At 43.5% G+C, this 19,151-nt stretch overlaps 1 protein-coding gene across 1 annotated transcript in view; it reads left to right on the plus strand.

The window, feature by feature from the left end:
- The window catches only part of slc49a4 (solute carrier family 49 member 4), a 78,207-nt gene that overhangs the window by 25,203 nt on the left and 33,853 nt on the right, over positions 1–19,151 (plus strand). Inside the window, exons 5-6 of the mRNA XM_015965914.3 lie at positions 6,371–6,479; positions 15,901–15,968. Of these exons, the coding sequence (XP_015821400.1) occupies positions 6,371–6,479; positions 15,901–15,968 (177 nt within the window). The remainder of the gene's footprint in view (positions 1–6,370; positions 6,480–15,900; positions 15,969–19,151) is intronic.

A 19,151-nucleotide genomic window follows, 5' to 3' on the forward strand; every position in this document is an offset into this window, starting at 1 on the left:
ATACACACACATCGAACTTGTGTGCGTGTGTGACCACGTGAAGGGGGGAGTGGTTTTGGGTGTCTTTTCACCGGAGCAAACAGGACAGAGAGGCAGAAAGTCTGAGGCAAGCAGTTAGGATGGATGACTTTAAATGAATTATGGAAGTTGAGAAACACAAGGAGCTGTACGACCCCCGAAAAACATGATTGTTTACGTACCCATGTCGGAAGAAACTGCTAGGATACAGCTGCAGAATTGGAGCGGGTTCCAAGAGATTCAACTGGCAGAAACAACTCATACCATAGGTTCACACACACACACGCGCGCGCACGCGCACGCGCACAAACACTCAAACGTAGGAAAAGAGCTGAGAAAAGGCAGAGAGGAAATGGAGGACACCAAGTGTTTAAAAGAAAAACTACAGCTGAGCCGAGGCGCGCCTCGACTGGGGCGCGTCTGATCTGAACTGAGGAGCGGCGAGCAGCGGCCGAATTTCGTGAGCGATTCGCTTCTCGGCGCTTCGCGGCGCTTCCGCGGCCGGTGTGTCCCCGGCGTTACCCTCCACCGGGAGGGCAGCTTTGCTCTGCAAAAAAAAAAAAAAAACACCTCAGACAGGTATGCAACAGACTTCAAACAACACAACATAAGTGTCCACTAGGACACCCAGGTGGGTTGGGACTATCCCCACTTCAGTTCCTGCAGCCACGATAAGCAGCGCATGTCACTTCGTGGATGGGGGAGGAGCATTGAGGGTTGGAGGGTTGCAGTGAGCCTGGAATGTTTCAGCGGCCTTCCCACAGTCCCGCCCAGGCTGGGATAGGAGACAGAGTTGAGTTGCCATAGCGACGGCACATTCCACATATCTTCTGAGGGGGGAGTTTTCGTTGGAGCTTGCAGGCTCAAGGGCACCAGATTCCGATTAGAAATTGTTTTGGGGGCCAGACAGAGATAGTTTCCTCTCTGTCTTACAGTTTGTTGGTCCTCAACCTCTCAGAATCCCAATAATGGACATTAATCTATCCCAATCCGTGCTGATTCGTCCACTCTCTCCTTGATGGCATCCATCTTTTGTGCCAAAGAATGAATCTCCGCCAAAGTTCCAAGCTTACGATTCATCTTGATTATTATGTGAGTCTGTGAATTCACAGCACGGTGCAAACCATCTCTGAGCTCCGGGATCAGGCCAATATTCCTCGACAGCTCGTTAATTTTCCGGTAAGCCAGGTAGCCTCCAAGGCCAATGAGCAGGAAACCTGACACCAGCACCACAAATATCCACACGTCTTCAGAGTCCTCCACAGACAGCTGAGATAAACAAATCAGGTTCCACTGTTTCCAGGAGTCCATGATGTGTCCAACTGGGTCTGTCGCGGAGGGGCATCTGGGAGCCCCTTCTCCCGTTCTCATAGTTAAAAAAAATGTATCAATCGCATTGAGAGACCAACTGACGAGGTCCATTTTAATGAATTTCAGTTTCCAGTTTCCAGAAAAAATGCAGAAGCAGCCGTGCACCCAGCACACACAGACAGACAAAGGGCCTTGAGGATAAGATATGGAGGAGAGGAGGAAAAAAGCGTCTGCACCCTCCAAGAGCCGGAAAAAGACTTCATTTGTCTGTTTGCTTATTTATTTATTCACTATTATAATGATCGCAGGTTAAGACACCTGAATCAGAACGTGAAAACAACATGACTCCATGAATTTAAAACTACACAAAGAAGGATGTTTTTTAAAGCATCTTCTCTGGTTAACAAATTCTTAGTCACAAAGACTTACCATGATCAAAATTATCCTCACTAACTGTCCGTTGCTGCAGGAATCCAGGTTCTCTTTGGGCAGTCCGGGTCGCCTGCAATCACCTCTTTTGTATTTTGTGGTCCTTTCCAGAGGAAAATCCTAATAAAACTTCAAAATATATATCCCACTGGCCGAATAATCAACCAAACCGCAAGAATGATCCATCTGCGTCGCTAAATCCTCCTCCAAACGTGCAAAAGAATAGTGCTACGACAAATACCAGGGATTTTTGGGAAGGCCTCACTCGAACACAAAATTAAAGCTTGCTTGCAGTGATTTAGGTATGTACTGCCCCCTATTGTCAGGAAAAATTCACGCTGTCATTTAAAAATCATGTTACCTCAATGGCGCACTACTTCCTCAGTCATGATTTATGCTTGTTGCACACAGGAAGGACGTGTGTCTCAGTTATTTGTCCCTCATAAATGACCTGGCCACTACACTGTAGAGTTTCACCTTTAACAAAACATTTAAAAATCAATTTAGAGATGTTTGATGATGCTGTGATGCATTAAACATTAGATTGTGTTTTTCACGGCTCTTAAAAGTACATGACATATTGGAACATAGATTAATCAAATATTTGGGTCAAATTAATTCAGAAAAGAATGTTTGAACCCTTCCCTCATTTTGAAGGCAAAAATTATGCTGATTTACTGACTTTTACTGCTGCATTTATTATGGGATCGTTATGGATTGTAGAATGTTCTTGCAACACACCTACCACACATGTCCACGTTCACGCTACTCTACAGTCCATGGCCATATCATGGATACATATTGCCACCAAGAAAATACACCTGAACAACCTCTGCTGAAGTCATATGCAAGCTCAAAGCCATCATCTAGTCGCCATGCTCTGTTGTTCACAATGGAGAGTTGATGACCTCACCTGGACTGTGCGAAGACCATCCATGTTCTGGCTGATTGCTGTTTTTTCTGGTCTTCTTCGCATCTAGTATAAAGGGGGGGGGGGGGCTTTACACAAATGAAGCAAGTGGACTGGTGAATTTATTCCAGCTCAAACTAACACTGAGAAAGTCATTTAGTATGCCTGGCACACATCCATTCATGTATCCACTCATCCATTTAGCCTGTCAGAATCTGAGCACATGCTAATGATCTCCAGCTTGATGAGAGCTTCGGGTTGCTCACATCTGGTTCCCGCAGCAGCAGTCTAATTAGAACTTTGGATGTGTCTAAACATTGTGCAAAATGATCCTCGTTTCCTTACGACCCCGGGAGGTTAATACTGCCCAAAGCATAGAGTATCGATCATCTTCCTGGTCAGACTCACGTTAGTTTTGGGAGTTGTCATCTTGATGCATGGCTCTCCAGCCAGGTTAGCCAAGGACGAATGGCACTTAGCTGATGACACCACCGGTTTTGAGACTTCCGTGGAAGTATTACATCACGGGCAGCAAAATGTAGGGGTACAATTTTTGTCTCCTTGCAAGAGATTCTGCTTACTTCTCGGTGTCTATATTAGATCATGTTTAAAGATAAAGGTGCTTGGATATTGATTTCCTGCTGCTGTGGCAAGGTTAATGATAGAGGTGATCTGGGAAAAGCAGAGAGAGTGCTCCATTGGGGCTTTTATGACTGTCCCTCTGCACTTTAAACCAAGGCCAAGTGGCTTTATTTTGCTTAGAAGAAGACAGGCCATCTAGCAGAGGCACAGGCGGTTTGTTTTTCAGTTGAGTCAAAGCATTCCCCAACTAAAAGTCTGGGGTGTGCCATTACTCACTGGGAAAGGGTGTGCATATTTTTCCAGAAACAATGCCTTTTATGTAGGTGATTCGTCTTTGTAGATTGTACACGTTTGAACTCAACTAACCCAAACAAGGAGCGGCAAGTGTTTTCCTGCACAATGCTGTTCAGTTTAAGAAAAATAATATGGCTCAATGAGCGTTTGAGTTAGTATCCTTTAACAAATAATAAAAAAAAAAAACAGAAAGCATCCCACCCATCCACTAGTATTTTCAAGTTTGCTGACGATACCACCGTGGTCGGCCTCTTCACAGACGGAGATGAGGCACCGTACCGGGCAGAGGTCAGTAATCTGTCGAGGTGGTGCTCAGATATCATCTGAATGTACAGAAAACAAAAGAGCTCATTCTGGATTTCAGGAGGCACAGCCACACACACACACCCCTCTCCTCATAAGTGGAGAGCGCGTGGACTGTGTCCCCTCCATCAGGTTCCTTGGCACAACCATCTCTGCCGACCTGTCCTGGTCTGCCACCACCAGAGCTTTGGTTAAAAAGGCTCAGCAGCGGCCGCACTCTCTCCGGGTCTAGAGATGGTGTGACATGGACCAGAAGCTGCTGCTGGCTTTCTATCACTGCTCCGTGGAGAGCACCTTCACCTACTCTCGTGAGTGTGTGGTATCCAGGCTCCACAGCTGAGGACAAGAAGGCTGTGCAGAGGACAATAAACACTGCCCAGAGGACCCATCCTGTCCTCTTCCTGTTTGACCTGTTGCCCTCAGGGTGCTGCTACAGGCCAGTTAAATCACATACCACCAGACTTTCCAACTGCTTCTTCCCTTGGGTCATCAGAACATGCAGCACAACAGCTCCATTCAACCCCCCACATCCGCGTCAGTAATTTGGCCTAACCGCAAATAGTCTTTATTTATTCATCTAATCTGTTTTTAAAGGGACGTAACGGACTTTTGAATTTTTATGCTTGCAATTGCCCCCTCAGGCCAAAAGCGTAACGGCAGCTTCAATAGTAGACTCGTGCACAAGGCGTGCATGATGTACGTGCACACTCCATAACGAAAATAACAGCTGAGACAGTCTCGTGTGTGTGTGTGTGTGTGTGTGTGTGTGTGTGTGTGTGTGGGTGTGTGGGTGTGTGGGTGTGGCCCGGAGGAAAGAGGACAGGAGAACGCGCAGCTAATTAATTAAATAATTTGGTTCTGTACCTTTCTCTTCAGCACAGCCGACAAAGGTTTATGATGGGTCAGTCCTCCTGCATGCTCAGATCATTCCCTTCCCTTGCTTGAAAAATTGTTCCAAAATGAAAGTTGAACCCACATCTTTTTTATCTGTGAATTCAATGCCGTTCGGCGAGTCTCAAATAAAAATTTAGGCATCGTACTGTAAAAAAATATACCATTAATGTAAAAAAGAAACTCTGAATGAACTATGTTCACACCCAGAATCGAACCCAGGTCTTCTGCATGGGAGTCAGACATCTTACAAGGTGAGCTGAAGAGCCAGTGACGTCCTTTGTATCTGTAACATTTATATCCTTTGACAGCTGAAACAACGTTCAAAGAACGGTTCGAAGCGAAAATGGCTATTTTGTTGCTAATTTGCAGGAAATATCTAGAAGAAAGTTCTACAGAAAGTAGCTAAGGGTCCTCAGAAATGTAGCTAGCTTTGTCACTAGGTGTTAGGAACAGCGACAAAGTGGCACTGCCTCTCTCTCTGCTGCTAAAGCTACGGATAGCAAATGCTACGGGCTATGCCTGAGCGTGAACGCGCATGAAGCAGCCTGCTCGACCCGGGCAGCTCTCTTTTTCTGTGATTTTACAGAAAAACAGGCAATCACAGTAAAAATGCCAGGGCTCATTCTACAGGACCAGGGCATTGCAGGAGAATGTATGAAGAAGACATTTATTATTTCTATACATGTTTTGGCTGTCAAACTTCCATATTGTCCCTTTAAACCCTTTGAAACTGTTGTTTTAGCAGATCAGAATCACCGGTTTGCTTTGCACTTTCTTGTTCTGCTAAAACGTTTTTAATTGTTTTCAGTTCTGTTTAAACATTTTGATTTTTATTGTTATTTCCTGTCTTGTGCTTTGTTGATGACGGACCATCCGAAATGTAATAGCCATGAACAATTACAAATAAATTCTATTCTATTCTATTATATTCTGTTCTGTTCTAAAAGGAACCAGCCTTAAAGTCTGCCACTTGCTCTGTTAGCCTGGCCTAATTTGTCAGACTCTTGAAGGTACTAATCACATTATTTGGTACGACGAGGCTTTGATTTCTAAACTAGTTCACCACCTGATCGGGTAGAGGGGATTAGATCGGGGTATTGGGTTCCAAGTGAATGTTTTAGGAAAGCTCAGGATCGGAGAGATAGATGCCTCATGTCGATGGAATGTTTATTTGTACCATATTAAAGAGATGTTTTAGTTTTTCCAGTTACATGCAGTTCAGTGTCAGATTAGATGATAACCAGCAAAAGCTGCGGCAGAGGAATTTTAGCCTGTTATCACAGCAGGGAGGTGGAGCCTGTTGGTGAAGTTCAAATAATTTAAATGAGTCAAGAGGAAGCCATTTTCTTATTAAATAATACAACTGAAGTTACTTTTGGCAACCGTTCCAGATGTCAGGAAATGTCAAAGCTATTGTTCAGTCATACAAGACAAACACGATCTCTTGCTGTAGTTTGTTTTCCAGCACTAGATTCAGTTGATTCAGACACACTTTGAAGGACAGAGCATCTTTTAGATGCTACCAGTAAAAAAAAAAACATCTAAATGAAACATTTGGCCCAATCAATAAACACTTGTGAATGTTTGAAGCATTTTTGTGTTTATTCATATAATATTCTTCTCTTTTAGCAACTTCCGGTTTTTGATGATTGGCTTTGCCTATGCAGTCCCCACTGGAGTGATAGCGGGCTGGTTTGGAGTCCTTGACATGGTTCTTACCCCAGCTAACATCAGCCAGGTGAGCTACAACTATGCCCAAAGTGAATATTCATGCAGCATAGTCGTTACTTTTGTAACTGGTGCATTATTAATCCTTTTCAGATGTTGGCTGTTCACAGCACCTTGGGTTTTTGTTTATCTTCCTATGTTCCACTTGGCATCTTCTAAACATACAATGTAAACAAAACCATTGAGTTGTTCTAGTTTTGGGTTAGAACAATGTGCAGGAAGTCAGGTTCAGCGAGTTTCTTCTGGGATGTGCCTGAACAGTTCTGAGCCACAACAAGTTTGGATCAACCCCATAGACTATAATGGATTCTATGTGAAGCAGCGACGTTCTGCTGCCGTTCCGCCGCTGATGCCTCCAGCGTGAACTCGGGGTTAGGCATACATTCTCCAGCATTAAACAATGATATCTCGTGAACAGCTGTGTGGATTTCAATTAAAATTCAGAACATGGACATCAAATATAAATCTACATCTGTTTAATTTTAGGGTCAGCCCAATTTATGATGGCTGCCTCTCGGGTCAATTTTACAAACATGAAGCTAAGTTTGTTGTGGTTGTAGCTGAGAGTCAGTCACAGCTTTATATACCGACACGCCGAGTGCCAGCAGATTGCATGGGGTCCTGTGATATTGCATAGAATTGCACTTAATATTTGATCAAACTGCGATACCTCCCATCAATTCTTGACTAAAGATGATTCCATTTTAGTTTCTGGCATAAAAGACATTGAGGGGTATGTGAGGAAGGATAGTGTCTGATCAAAATTTGAAGCATTAACTTTTAACAAACATAAATGAACAACAAAAAATGTAAAATAAACTTCGTTTATGTAAATGGTCAAATCACATTGCAGTAATCAGCAAAGTCTGGACGAGACCCTAATGCGTTTGTGTGCATGCACACACACACTCTGAAAAATACCAATAAAGTGTGTGACAAGAAGCCCGGTCTGGGATATTGAAGAATCGTATTATCGTTTTGAACCTACCTAGCTCATGTCTGTCACAGTGAAGTAATTTCCACCCACCTCTGGTGTGCATGGACATTGAGATGTGATAGTTATATCATAAAGGATGGGCAAAAACCAACCGTTAGATCGTTGTCCTCATCCTAGTCTCAACACGCCACATTTCAAAAGACACGGGAGCATCTTTTCAAGGTTATCATCAGACAGGTGCTGCTGTCGAGTGGATTACACACGGGATAGCAGAGGATGTGACACTTCCTCTCGTGCCTCCACTTGATGCTTCTGTCAGGAAGTAACCAAGCAAACCAGTTTGCTCCTTGATTTAATTTGTTCTCAGACGTGACACAAATTTCTTTCGTCCACGCTAGTTAACAACGCTAAAGGTGTAAAAGTGAAACTGGACTTAATAAATTTAAAAAAAGTAAAAAAAAAATGAGACACTGAATTTGTTAGGGGTATAGTCATGGCTAAAAATCAGTTTTACGATGATGTTAGTGGGTTTTAATGGAAAAAATACTGCAGCGTCTTTGAGTTGATGCCCTTCCTGCACCCACACATTCCAAACACATTCTATCTTGTTGTGTTTTCCTATTTGCTGCATGCTTTTTTAAAATTCTGTCAGATCCAAAAACCTTGTTGAAACATAACTATCTCCTAATAATGGCACAACATACAACCCAGGTTATTATTACTATTTCTCTTCCCCTGCATGTAAACCAGGCAGGTAGAGTTCCAGGCCACAACACTGAGCATTGATGGGAAGCCAGCAATTTCCCACTTTCTGCTAATTTCCCCATGCTCTCCAATAATTTGTCAATTTTTGTGTGCAAGTGGGTAATTACCTATTATAGGCTGGTTCACTCACAGACAGATGAGTACACCTCTGTTTTCCTTTTCATTGCTGATAATTGCTTCATAGTCTTTGAGCCAATAATTTGTCTTTCTGCTCCGTGCCACTTATTCTCACTTTGACCTTTGTGTTTCACATGTCGAATAATACCCACTCCTACGAATAGCTTTTCTTTACCTCATTTGGTTTTCACATTTTATTCCATCTTATTCAGCGGTTTTCCTTCACATCAGAGTTTTCCTGAAAAATACAGACGACTCTGTCATCTGTTTTCTGGGCTACACACCAAGTCTGATAGAGACGTGACAATGATGTCCCTGAAGCAGCAAGAGCCATCAGTTGTCATTGGATGACACAAATATTGCTGTTCCCTTTTTTGTTATTACTGCATCCGGAAAACATCATTCCAAGTTTTTGACAGTGTGTCTCAAATGTATTTTAGAAGTAAACCGTACAGACTGACTTCAAGGCACATAAAAGTTTCTCTATAGAAGTCAAAGACTTTGATGCTCTAAAGCAGCTCTCCGCTGTCACACTGAGATGTGAGACTGCACTAAATGACCTGGAACTGCACCAGGATTGATTATGGAGTTACAGAGATTGATTTTATAAATGACAAGAGGGGGAGCAGAGGCACACAGGGATCTGATGGCTTGGAAATAGCTCACCAGGAGGCGAAGTCATGGTTTTAACCAGGCCTGACAAAGAAAAGCATGAAGCTACTGCTCTGAACACAATTTGTTTTTAGCTTTTAAGAACAAATGTGTTATTTGTAAATGATGGGTAGATTCAGACAACTTAAGCTGAACACTAACTTAGCAGGTACACATGCAAACCCAAAGTTTTTGTACTTTTCAAAAATAGATAAAGTTGGTTGGAGAGGGGTCTCTTTTTTGTCTTCCTGGCACTCGCAGAGTACAGACGCTTCTCTTTTTGCTCCCTTATCTTTTTTTCCCCAAGGCTCTTTGTCCTGTCTGCCCACAGAGCGCTTCTCTACATTTCTTCTGAAAAACCCCTTTTTTTTAACCATGGATTTGATAAACTGGTCATTCAACACGATTGATAAGATTTTTTCAACAATGAGAATGGAGCAGGGGGCTCCCACATGTCCACAAGGGACACACCCGGCGGGGTATATGCTGGATTCCTGGAGGGAATGGAAGATCATATGCCTCTCCCAGCTGTCCATTGAGGACATCGAAGACGTGTGGATATTCGGCCTGATGATCACTGAATTTCTCCTGATTGGAGTGGGAGGATATCTGGTTTTCTGGAAATTTGGGAAGACGGGAACGATTGGAGGGCGACCCGCACCCACGGAAAGCACCATCCGTGTGGAGACTTTGCGGACTGGGACGTTGCTCGAGGTGAATCGTAAGCTGGACAATGTTCTAGCTGCGATACCGGTATTAGTGCGCAAAATGGATGTCATCTCGGAGAGTGTCACCGGACGGTATGGACAAGTTTGAAAACCCAAAATATCTTCACTGAAGGACTGGAATGATCAGTTTAAAGACTGAAGGCAGAGAGGAAAATTATCTCAGCCTGACCCAAACAAATTCTTGTTATCCGAATCTGACGCCCGAGCAGCCTTGAGAGGCTAGCAAGGAACCCCCACGAAGGAATGCAGACAGATGCTGTGAAAACCTAGCCTAGTGAACTAGACCAAATTCTTGCTTTGCAAAGTTTGGTCTAGGCACGCTCCATTGGATCCTCCGCAGCTCCTACCAGGACTCTGGCTAGCCAATCACAGCTCTCTAGAGGGGTTTCAAACACATAAAGAGCTGGGATTGGTCCACAATGGTGGGCCAATCATAGTGCTCTATCTGCTTAGTGAACAAATCACAGAGCTTTATCTGCTTTGTGGGCCAATCAGGGCACTCTATATGCCTGGTGGGTGGGATGATGCAACAGAGTGAAACAAGAGTATGTCACATTCATTGTCCAGTGGAATCCGTTTGAAAGACAAAGGTAGAACTCACCCCACAACTGAGAGCCGTCAATGGAGCGTGGCCAGACTAAATAATACATTTATTTAGTCTGGCTTGCCAGGCTAGTGGACTTCAGCCTGGCGAGGTTATCAACTTGCAGGAGTCAATGTGCTCTGCGCTTCTCCCGAGATCTCCCTCCCACCTGTGGCTTCAGTGGCTGGGCGCCGTAGATGGCTGCTCTTGCTGGGGAAAACAAGATCCCAGCCCCCCCACCCCCACCCCCCCACCCACCTTCCTATTGGAGTCTCATGTTATGTTGTGTTGTCTGGTCTGTTGCATATCTGTTGAGGTGTTTTTTGCAGAGCAAAGCTGCCCTCCTGGTGGGAGGGTCGCTGTGAAGTGCCTTTCATCCCCCCCCCACCTGAACCAATCCTCATGTAACCCTCTTTTCTCTATGAAGGCTCAGGGTTGCGAATGACCACAGTCACCAATTCTTGTCAAGTGTCTTGCCCATGTATGTCTGATATCTGAATTGTGTGTACTGAAACTCTATTTTCCCTCTGGGATTAATAAAGTATCTTTGATTTGATTTGATTGTCATACGGGAAGGCTTCTGCAAGAATCACTGAAAAGTACGTCTCAATGCCGTTACACGTCACCAGCCACAGTGGTAATGAGTTTGGCACTCAAATAAGTCAAACCAAAGATCATTTTATTAATGCAAGGACACCTTTGTAGTTCCTTTTGAGTTACATGCCAGCAATTGTGTGGAAACTATGAGGAAATAATGCAAAACTATAGCTATGCTATAAAATGATGCACCTTTTCACAAGATTGTAAAACATCAAAAGTAGTGGTTGGGTGAGGCCATTATTTGAGTTTTCAGGGGTATTTACATCTGAATGAGTTTTCTGCTTGTTTTTTCCACACTCTAACATTTGTTTCTCCTTACAGGCAAAGAGAGAGCATAAGAAACTTAACATTAGATACACATTTGATAAAATGCCACGCTAACAGGAGAAGGGGTCATGTCTTTTGCTATTTTTTCAAGGTCAGGGGAAACAGGTCCAGGAAATCACTCTCCTGACCTCCCAAACCAGAGCTGAAATATAATCCTTCCAGCAAGTTCTGGAGCCTTTTCAGTTTTTCCGGATCTGCCTGTAAAACCACAAGAGTGCCCAATCCAGGTCCTCGAGGGTCGCTATCCACCATGTTTTAGTTTTTTACCTGTTCCAACACACTTGATTCACGCTCTGCAGAGGCCTGTTAATTGAAATCAGGTGTGTTGGAGCAGGGAAACAACTAAAACATGCAGGATACCAGCCCTCCAGGACCAGGATTTGACACCCCTGCTCTAGAGAGCGGTGACCTGGACAAGTCAGGTGATCTCTCCATTAACAACTTTTTGGAGTGCTTGGCCGAGGTTGAGGACATGTTTGTCTGGAAACTTCCTGTGCCTCAACAAGCAGAAGCCTGAGGCAGTGTTGTTTGGACCAAGTTTCCATAGGGTTGACTGTGGGGTGTTCAATGGTCAGCTGAGTGCATCAGCAGCTAATCTTGGTATGAAGCTGGATGGTGTCCCCTGCTTTGACACCCACATTAACAGAGTGGTTTCGTCCTCCTTTCATCGCCTGCGTCACCTGTCTAAGGTGAACCCATTCCTGTCGAGGCCAAGACTGTAGTTCATGCCTTTGTTACAGTACGTCTGGACTACTGGAACATGGTCTTTTTTGATGTGAGCCAGGTTACTCTAGCCAGGTGGTAGCTGGTGCAAAGTGCTGCAGCCAGATTTTTAGAAGGCAAAATAAAATATGACCACATTATCTCGACTCTGGCAGCCTTAAGCTTGGTTTATGCTTGACGCGTCCGCGAGGTTCACACGGCTCCGTGCGGCAAAATTGTTTCATTTTAACAACCACGCCCCTCCACCGCGCCTCTGCACGGCCCAATCTTTCTGCACCGCGCACCTAGGAAATTTTCTAACCATGCCAGACGGTCGGACGCGGAAAAACATGGCAGACTGGCAAGAACTAGTTATGGCAGAGGTTCGTGAATACAGACATTTGTATGATTCAGCTCTCAAAGGATCAACATGTTGTTAATAATTCTTGGAGAGAAATAGCTTGCACTGTCGGAAAAGACGAGGATGCTGTTAAAAAAATGCTGGAATGCCATGTTGTAAACAACAGTAATTTTTACTTCTACTACGGTGTAGTGTTGGATGCATGCCGTAGAGCTCCATGCTGCCCCCTACAGTTTGGGAGAATATTGGCTCACCGCAGAGACAAGCCGCATGAACCATAAATGCTGCAAGTTGTGAAGCACGTTCCATCCGCGAGCCGCATCACCAAGCGGAAAGTGAATGCGTCAAGCATAAACCAAGCTTTACACTAGCTGCTCGTTGCCGTTAGAATTTGTTTTAAGATCCATTTACTGGTTTCTAAAACACTGCATGGACTGACACCACCTTACCTGGCAACATCCGGCCTTCTGTCCCAGCTCGGAGGGCCTCTTGTTGCTCTCAGTCCCAAGGTCACGCACGAAGATGATGGGAGATAGGGCTTCATGGTAACAGCCCCAAAGCTCTGGAATGAGCTTCTCTATTTCATAAGGGCATCTACCTCTGTGGCGGTTTTTTAACAAGGCTGAAATCCTGCTTTTTTGACTTGGCATTTACCTATCTTAGTTTATTTTTATTGTTGTGTTTTTATTCTTGTTTTAAATGTTTGCTTTATGGTCTTATTGTTTCTGTAAAGTGCCTTGGTGGCTTACTTTATGTCTGTAAGGCCCTATACGAATAAATTTGAGTTGAGTTGACCTGGTAGCATCCTATTTAGATTTATGAACCACCTCAGCTGACTCGTTTTGATGCGAAAGAGCAACAGCTCTGCCCAGAGCTCCTGCAGCTCTCTAAGCCCAGCCACCATATGGAGAAAGCTTATTTCAGCAGCTTGTATCTCACTCCTTTTGTCACAATCCTGATCTCGGGTATAGAAGTGATGGTTGGAACGTAGGCACGAGATTCAAGATTGTTATAGTTTTTGGTCATATCCTTTTTCACCACTGCCAACCAAATCAATGCTGTCATCACTGAAGACAGTGCCTTGATCTGTTTCTCACTACATACTACCATCACTCATGAAAATCATCAAAATATTAGAAGTTCTCTGCTTGAGGTAAAGAGTCGTCCCCAGACCAGGAGGAAACATCTTACCTGTTTATATCTGCTTGACATGGCCTCAGATTTTAATCTTGGGTTCAAGCTGCCCTGGTCCATGCTGAAAATATTGGCTTAAAGATGGCAACAGAATCAAATTATCTGCAAAAAGCTGAGATCATGCTTAAGTTTCCAAACCTGCCACCCTCCTCTTCATGACTACACCCAGACATCTTGTTTATGAGTACCACCAATGGGGTCAGAGACTAGTTGAAGCCATCGTGGAGTGCTAGGAAGAGACTTCCTGCACCTCATTCTTCTGTGACACTCACCATCATTTATTACTATAATTGTATGGGGTTCAGCGTAAACACAGTATCAGTAGCTTTTATAAATAAAGATCCTGTTAAAGTGCTGCACCTCTGACACTTGGGAACATGTGTGTGTATTTTACAGGTAGATTATGTGAGACCTGCAGATAGAATCACTGAGCACAGGGCTCACAATCAACATAATAAATACATTCCAGGAAACAGGTGCTCTAGTGTGCTCATCAGTCATATGTAGCCTTTGCTTTAATGGAGACCAATTTACTATTCAAAGGCCTAGAATGCGGATCTAATGTGTCTTAGCTTCTTTGGTTTAACATTTTTTAAATCCATAAAAAACACTTCCTGAACACCATTTATTTCACCTTTACTAGAACACTAAGTCTTTTTTGCCATTGAACACATTTTCACTATTAAAGATGGTGTATGGATATTAAAGTTTCTCACTCTCTGAGACGGAAGATCATGATGCAGTAAAGCAAGGATAAGATTTCTGTTGGTTTAAAAAGGAGAAGCAATTAAGGAAAACAAACACATAAACAGATCCGTAGCCGAGAGCTCTGGTTTTTATAGTTTCAGTCATCGTCAGCTTATTAACACACTTGCAATATAGCAGAAAAGATTCAGCTTCAAATCTGCCCTTTCCAAGGCACTAAGAATACCCTGCTTAATTACCTCCAACCCCATCACTGAACATGATACACTTTTTAGATTTAGAACGTTTTGGAACGCAATTGATAGTTGGCTTCCTAAATTGGTCTTTAAACTAATCGGTAATTATACACCTTAGAAATCTTTCGATTGATGTAGCTTAACCCATCAGAAAACCAACAGCATGGTATTGAAGCACACATGCTGTTAAGTATTTACTGTATTACAGAAATCTGATCCACACAGAAGACTCCAGAAAGGTCGTTTAGATCAAACATAATGGTGTTCTAACATTTACCACGCCTCGAGCCAGAACACGTGTTACATTTGATACCTTTGGGAGTCAACTTTGGTTTATGAGAGACTTTCCTGACATGTTGGTGCAAAGTGTGATTAAACAAAAGCATCCAGTCCTGCTGTTGATTCCGTTCCTTTGCTGTCCTGTCCTCCATCTGGTTTGATTTGGTCGAATGTGAGTTATTGGCTTTAAGAGACTGTCATTGGCACTGTGAGGTTTTCTTCGGGGTATTTCACACTGATTGGTTGTGTCGGTATGTGTGTGCCACTGCCACACAATCAGCATTAACCTCTTCTTGATTCTGTAGCAGTCCCTTGGCCATATAATTCTTCCCTCTGTGTGTATGTGTTGGATTGCATTCCTTTAAATAGGTCAGGACAACAACATACACACCTGCCACACAGCCAAGCAAAACACTTGACCTGGTACCGTGATGGAAAGGCAACTGCTCTGCAGTGGCGAATTTAGCAATTTGGGGGCCCAAGGCAAACACAGACATGGGGCCCCTTACACAAAAATTTGGACAACCTCACCTTTAACTGGATTTGCGAAACTCTCCCCTCTTCTGACATGAGTTATTTTCCCTTTTTATTAGTCCTCCTCTTTTTTCCTGTCTTTCTCTCCCTTTAAGCGCCTTCAATATTTTCTCTGCTTTCTTTTTCCTGTCAGTGCTCCTGTGCTTCTGCCTTTCTTTTTTTCTTCTTCTATTTTCCATTTCGATCTATGTTTTCCTCCCTTTAAACATTTTCCATTGTCATTCCTTTCTGCTTCCTTTGATGTTTACATAGAAAACGACATCACTTTTGGAAATGAAGATAAAATCTTTTTTAAAGCAAGCTGCTTCTTTCTCTTATTGGAGCCACTAGGATAACTCCAGTTCATGCTTAATGTTTTGACTACTGCTTCGAGTTTGTTACGAACGCTCCCGCCTCTCTTCTTCTTCTTATTTATGGTCTTATGGTGCTTGGCAAACAACAATTTGGTGCATTACTGCCACCAACTGGATTGGAGTGGTATGACTACCAATCGCTTCCTGTTTATGCATCGCCGTCTTAAATGAATAGTCCATTGTGGCATTAACAGAGGGGTGCCGGCGGTCAGGGCTAGGGGGTCCCCCCAACACAAGGGGGCCCAAGGCGGCCGCCGACCTATGCCTAATGGTAAAACCGCCACTGCTGCTCTGCTCTGCTCTGCTCTCCCTCTCCTGTCTTCTGTTTTGACCTATCATCCTACTTTTTTTCCACCCAGGTGAATGCTGGCTGGGTGGGTTTCTGGTCCACAGTTGGTGGATGTGTGTTTGGTGTGGCCATGGCCAGGTAAGTTATAACTGTATTGTTTTTAAACACTCATGAACCACTCAACAGATTTCACTGAAACCATAAGAACAGAATTATTTCACGTGTCTACAACTGCTAAAGTTGTGGTGTCACCTTGATTCAACAATGACGCTACAGCTAATCACCCTACAACAGTTTCACAGATATTGAGTTACAACAAATCTCTTGTGCTATCTTATAGAATAAGATCTTTCAAAGTTGCGTAAGATTGCACTTTTTATTATCAGACCAAAAAGCTATAATATAATTTCTCAATAGAAGATCTTGTGCACATAAAAAGTAGTGATTTATATGCAGTCTTTCCAGGAATACTAAACCTTTGGATCTTTCACTTGTGTTAATATTGGGTTTCTGTCTCATTGTGACCACTGAGTTTGGTAATCTGAGGCAAAATGAATTTGTACAATAGGCTTGCCCAAACACATTGAGGCTGCCACTTCTGCATTCTCACACCACTGAAGTGCAGCAGATACTTCCAATATTAGACACCCTAATTAACATCGCCCACAGTCCTTGAACCAGCCAATACAAAGCCCCCTGATCCGTGTCATAATGTGACTTTTGCTTTGACTGACAACTGAATGTGATTTACAAATACAAATTCAGCGTCACCCTTATGCAGGCTCACGGCTGGCCCTCACATCTCCAGTTTTTAATGGCAATTTTGTTTATTAAGCTAATACAAGCCAGCTCAGTGAAACTTGATGGACCCAGCGAGGCATCAAATTAGAAAATAAGCATTCACTGTAACACCTCATTAACAGCTGCACTCCTTACTCTCGGCTCTGTTGAACATATCCCCTTTATAATCTTCAACACTGTGTATTGTCTCATATCACTGTGTATTGTCTCATATCTACAGTGGTGTGAAAAACTATTTGCCCTCTTCCTGATTTCTTATTCTTTTGCATGCACACAAAATGTTTCTGATCATCAAACACATTTAACCATTAGTCAAAGATAACACAAGTAAACACAAAATGCAGTTTTGAAATGATGGTTTTTATTATTTAGGGAGAGAACAAAATCCAGACCTACATTGCCCTGTGTGAAACAGTAATTGCCCCCCTTGTTAAAATATAACCCAACTGTGGTGTTTCACACCTGACTTCAATTTCTGTAGCCACCCCCAAGCCTGATTACTGCCACACCTGTTTCTATCAAGAAATCACTTAAACAGTAGCTGCCTGACACAGAGAAGTAGAGCAAAAGCACCTCAAAAGCTAGTCATCATGCCAAGATCCAAAGAAATTCAAGAACAAATGAGAACAAAAGTAATTGAGATCTATCAGACTGGTAAAGGTTATAAAGCTATTTCTAAAGCTTTGGGACTCCAGCGAACCACAGTGAGAGCCATTATCCACAAATGGCAACAACATGGAACAGTAGTGAACCTTCCCAGGAGTGGGCGGCCGACCAAAATTACCCCAAGAGCGCAGAGACAACTCATCCGAGAGGTCACTAAAGACCCCAGGACAACTTCTAAAGAACTGCAGGCCTCACTTGCCTCAGTTAAGGTCAGTGTTCACGACTCCACCATAAGAGAGAGACTGGGCAAAAATGGCCTGCATGGCAGATTTCCAAGATGCAAACCACTGTTAAGCAAAAAGAACTTTAGGGCTCGTCTCAATTTTGCTAAGAAACATCTCAATGATTGCCAATACTTTTGGGAAAACACCTTGTGGACTGATGAGACAAAAGTTGAACCTTTTGGAAGGCAAATATCCCGTTACACCTGGCGTAGAAGTAACACAGCATTTCAGACAAAGAACATCGTACCAACAGTAAAATATGGTGGTGGTAGTGTGATGGTCTGGGGTTGTTTTGCTGCTTCAGGAACTGGAAGGCATGCTGTGATAAATGGAACCATGAATTCTACTGTCTACCAAAACATCCTGAAGGAGAATGTCCGGCCATCTGTTCGTCAACTAAAGCTGAAGCGATCTTGGGTGCTGCAGCAGGACAAGGACCCAAAACACACCAGCAAATCCACCTCTGAATGGCTGAAGAACAACAAAATGAAGACTTTGGAGTGGCCTAGTCAAATTCCTGACCTGAATCCTATTGAGATGCTATGGCATGACCTTAAAAAGGCGGTTCATGCTAGAAAACCCTCAAATAAAGCTGAATTACAACAATTCTGCAAAGATGAGTGGGCCAAAATTCCTCCAGAGCGCTGTAAAAGACTCGTAGCAAGTTTTCGCAAATGCTTGATTGCAGTTATTGCTGCTAATGGAGGCCCAACCAGTTATTAGGTTCAGGGGGCAATTGCTTTTTCACACAGGGCAATGTAGGTTTGAATTTTGTTCTCTCCCCAAAATAATAAAAACCATAATTTCAAAACTGCATTTTGTGTTTACTTGTGTTATCTTTGACTATTGGTTAAATGTGTTTGATGATCAGAAACATTTTGTGTGACAAACATGCAAAAGAATAAGAAATTAGGGAGGGGGCAAATCGTTTTTCACACCACTGTATAATAATAGGCCTTACTTAAAAATAACCACAACAAAAGGAGGGATAAGCTATTCCCCGGAACAAAAACAGCAACAAAAGATTTAATCTCTAATGAAACATGAAAATTAAAGAAGCTTATTTTTTGCATCTTTTTAAAATAAATATTTAATAAAGACATCCTCGGTCAGACAAGGCAGGCCCAAACGTATTGCGAGGGTCTGCTGGGAACGTCTGGCAGAGTCTCCTGTCAGAAGGAGCTTCAATTACCACCTCCGACAGAACTTACAAAATGTTCCGGGGGAGGCGGGGGACATTGAGTCTGAATTGACCCTGTTCCGCGCCTCCATTGTTGAGACGTCCGACCGGAACTGTGGTCGCAGGATCGTCGGTGCCTGTCGTGGTGGCAACCCCCGAACCCGCTGGTGGACACCGGCGGTTAGGGATGCTGTCAAGCTGAAGAAAGAGTCCTATCAGGTCTTTTTGGCCTGTGGGATTCCAGAGGCAGCTGACGGGTACTGGCAGTCCAAGCGGAACATGACTCGGGTGGTCACCAAGGCAAAAACCCGGGCATGGGAGGAGTTTGGTGAGACCATGGAGCAAGACTTCCGTATGGCTTCGAGGAGATTCTGGTCCACCATCCGGCGCCGCAGGGGGGAAAGCAGTGCGCTACCAACACTATCTATAGTGGAGACAGTGTGCTGCTGA

This window comes from Nothobranchius furzeri, chromosome 14 (genome assembly GCF_043380555.1).
Source record: "Nothobranchius furzeri strain GRZ-AD chromosome 14, NfurGRZ-RIMD1, whole genome shotgun sequence".
NCBI lineage: Eukaryota > Metazoa > Chordata > Actinopteri > Cyprinodontiformes > Nothobranchiidae > Nothobranchius > Nothobranchius furzeri.